The 2781-nt window shown below is 42.4% G+C and overlaps 1 protein-coding gene across 1 annotated transcript in view; it reads left to right on the top strand.

Moving 5' to 3' along the window:
- The window catches only part of KALRN (kalirin, RhoGEF kinase), a 721807-nt gene that overhangs the window by 663981 nt on the left and 55045 nt on the right, over positions 1-2781 (top strand). Inside the window, exons 49-50 of the mRNA XM_019522566.1 lie at positions 646-769; positions 1979-2038. Coding sequence (XP_019378111.1) covers positions 646-769; positions 1979-2038 — 184 coding nt within the window. The remainder of the gene's footprint in view (positions 1-645; positions 770-1978; positions 2039-2781) is intronic.

The following is a 2781-nucleotide window of genomic DNA, read 5'->3' as shown; positions in this document are numbered from 1 at the left end:
TTCAAAAAAAAAAAACCAACAACCCATGATTAACACCCTAGACAACTAGATTGACATTGCAACAGTGTTAAACTAACAGGAAATTCTTAGGCCAAATAAGTATAGTAAAGCTTGTGATTTCCAGAAAATGACTTATCTCTTGGAAATCAAATAACCTAGATTCTATTTCTTATGCTCTTAGCAACATTTAGGGCTTTACCTTGTACGTTTTGAAATCTCATATTTGCTTTGCGAAATAATCCATGTAGACCCTTCCCATCATACTTTCATCGGTTTCACTGCTTGAATCAACAAGATATAAGATTGGGTTGACTTTTTGGCATTTGTCACAAATATATCTTGCTGAACTCCCTGAAGCTCGATGACAAGTTCTGAACTTTAGACAGCCCAGTTGCCTGCTTGCATCCTGGGAATTATTTTTCTTGCTAAGTGCATTAAAATAGCAAGCTGGAAACAACATCTGCTTGTAGAACTGTTCTGAAAACGTGTTTTTTAATCTATGCTCAAACTGTAATAGATGCATTGCCAATTGCTGCGACGTTTAGGGAACTTCAGTAATCCCAAATGTGGACGCTGGTCCCCTTTCCACATCCTTCCTTCCTGCTATGATCTGCCGTTTGATTGGTGCATTTTTTGGTACAACAGGAAGTCATGTTCATGGCATACCCTGCGCATGAGAAAGCGGGCGGAAATGGAGAGCAGTGGCAAAAATGAAGCCAATGGGCCACGTAAATCCAAGGATATTCTGGGCAACAAAGTCTCTGTTAAAGTGAGTAAGGTCATCCAAAGCTGCGTGCTGCTCTCCTGCTTCCCATCCTTGTCACCTGCTGTAGCACCCTCTCTGCAGAGAGGGGGAGGGGCAATGATTTTTGGTTTTGTTTGATTTTTTTTTTTTTTGGTAGAACCCATTTTAGCAGGACTTTTGCATGCAAGATAAAATGCAATTTTTTTTCCTGGCATCCAAAATCAAGTAAGTAATATTCATTTACGTATAGATGTTTATACAATTAAAAGTATGCATTCAGTGGAAGAAATGCAAAACATGGGCAGAAATCCAATAGTTCTTGATCCTTGGTGATGAGTAAACTTGGAGCTCCATCACCCCAGCTCCAGGGGGGCCAAGGGCCTGGGTGAAATCTTGGCCATGCTGTACTCCAAGAAGTTTTGTCATTGGCTTCATATGGGTCAAGATTTTATTCTCATCTTAAGACAGTGAGGTAGCTGCTGGGCTGGAAAACTTGAGGGGTGATTGAGAGCCTTGTCTTTTTGTATTGGTTAATGGGGAGGGCTGCTTGGTTAGTGTTGACATCCCAGTACGGAAAGGGAATCAGGGGCTCCAAGCCCATTTTCTGCTGTGCTTGCATGACTAATGTTCTCAAACTTCGAGCAAATCGGAGCAGATAAGGAAGACCGCTCAGCATGTATTTGTGGCCCCATTGGGGAACAAGCAAGCTGTCAAGCAATTTTGATTATAAACCAACCCCCCGTGCCTTGATTTGGGACAGCATGACATAATTTGCTCAGTTGCATTCCTGCTCATGAAAGCATGCAAATGGAGTTGGTTTTCCGATTTGGAACATTACACCACACAAGTGAGGTACAAAAGGGGTAGTATGGGTGTGAAGGGGGTACCCTTCTACTTTGCAAGCTGATTGCATTTTGCACCTATTTTGAAGAGTGCAAAACCACCGCACTAGATGCGTGGCAGTGAAGAATCCCGGAGCTGGTCCGGCCTGGCAGACACGACTTGTCATTCTGTTGCTTCCTTTGCCATTTTGTTTTAGCTGAACAACTGTTGCTGCCTTTTCTCCCTTGGCAAAAAAGCATGTGGCTGCCTTCAGCGACTTTATTTTTAAGCATTTCCTTTATCAGTATATACATCCATGCTGCTCGCAAGTCCTGTGCTGCTTTGCCCAGCATCTTTAATCTCTCTTCTAATCTCTTATTTTCTTTCTTCCTCTCTATGCTGCCAAACAAGGAGACGAACAGCTCAGAGGAATCAGAGTGTGATGACCTTGACCCCAATACTAGCATGGAGGTAGAGACAACCATATTAATGTCATTTTTTTCCCCCAGAGAAATATGTACCCATTTCAATACAGCTTTTTTAAAAACAGAGGCCCTTGTGTGTGTCCTCATAGTACGATGGATGTATCCTTTAGATTCAGTATAGAACGTGCTGCCAACGCAGTTGGTTGAGAAGCTAGTTGGGGTCTGGGCTGAGGTCAGGTTAGTGGGAGGGATGGACGAACCAGTGGATAATGGGAGAGAAACCAGCGCTGAGCTGGCAGCTTAATTCACCTCCAGGGTGCATGCAATCGTTAGGTTTCGTCACAAAAAACCTCACCCAATAAAATCTCACAGAGATATTAGTGCTTGGTTAGTACAGAGATATTTCTGTGTTGTATTACCAGCATAATAATTCTTGTTTGGAATTACTGTAGAATTTGGAATTACTGGTCTTATAAACCATTCAGGCCAATGTTGTCCCACAGAGACTGATACTTTTTTTTTGCTGGGGGGAGGTTGGTTGTTTCAAGTTAGGAACTAGACTTTAGTGAGAGATCTCTGCAACTTTTTAATTTGACGCTTCATTTCTCCCCAAAATTCATATATTTTAAACAGCAAGAAGCTGCAACAATGTGGAAGTTTGAATTATGCACTAGAAGATGATTAGACAAGTAGACCTAGCTGCACTAAACTGGCCTTGGCCCCATGGAAGGCTTTTGTGGATAAATGGGTGTGTTACATTTTATTCACGTGTGAACCCCCCCCCCCCCC

This window comes from Gavialis gangeticus, unplaced genomic scaffold (genome assembly GCF_001723915.1).
Source record: "Gavialis gangeticus isolate Ggan-Ray unplaced genomic scaffold, GavGan_comp1, whole genome shotgun sequence".
Taxonomy (NCBI): Eukaryota; Metazoa; Chordata; order Crocodylia; family Gavialidae; genus Gavialis; species Gavialis gangeticus.
The sequence above is the reverse complement of the archived record's forward strand: the minus strand, read 5'-3'. Positions and strand labels throughout refer to the sequence as shown.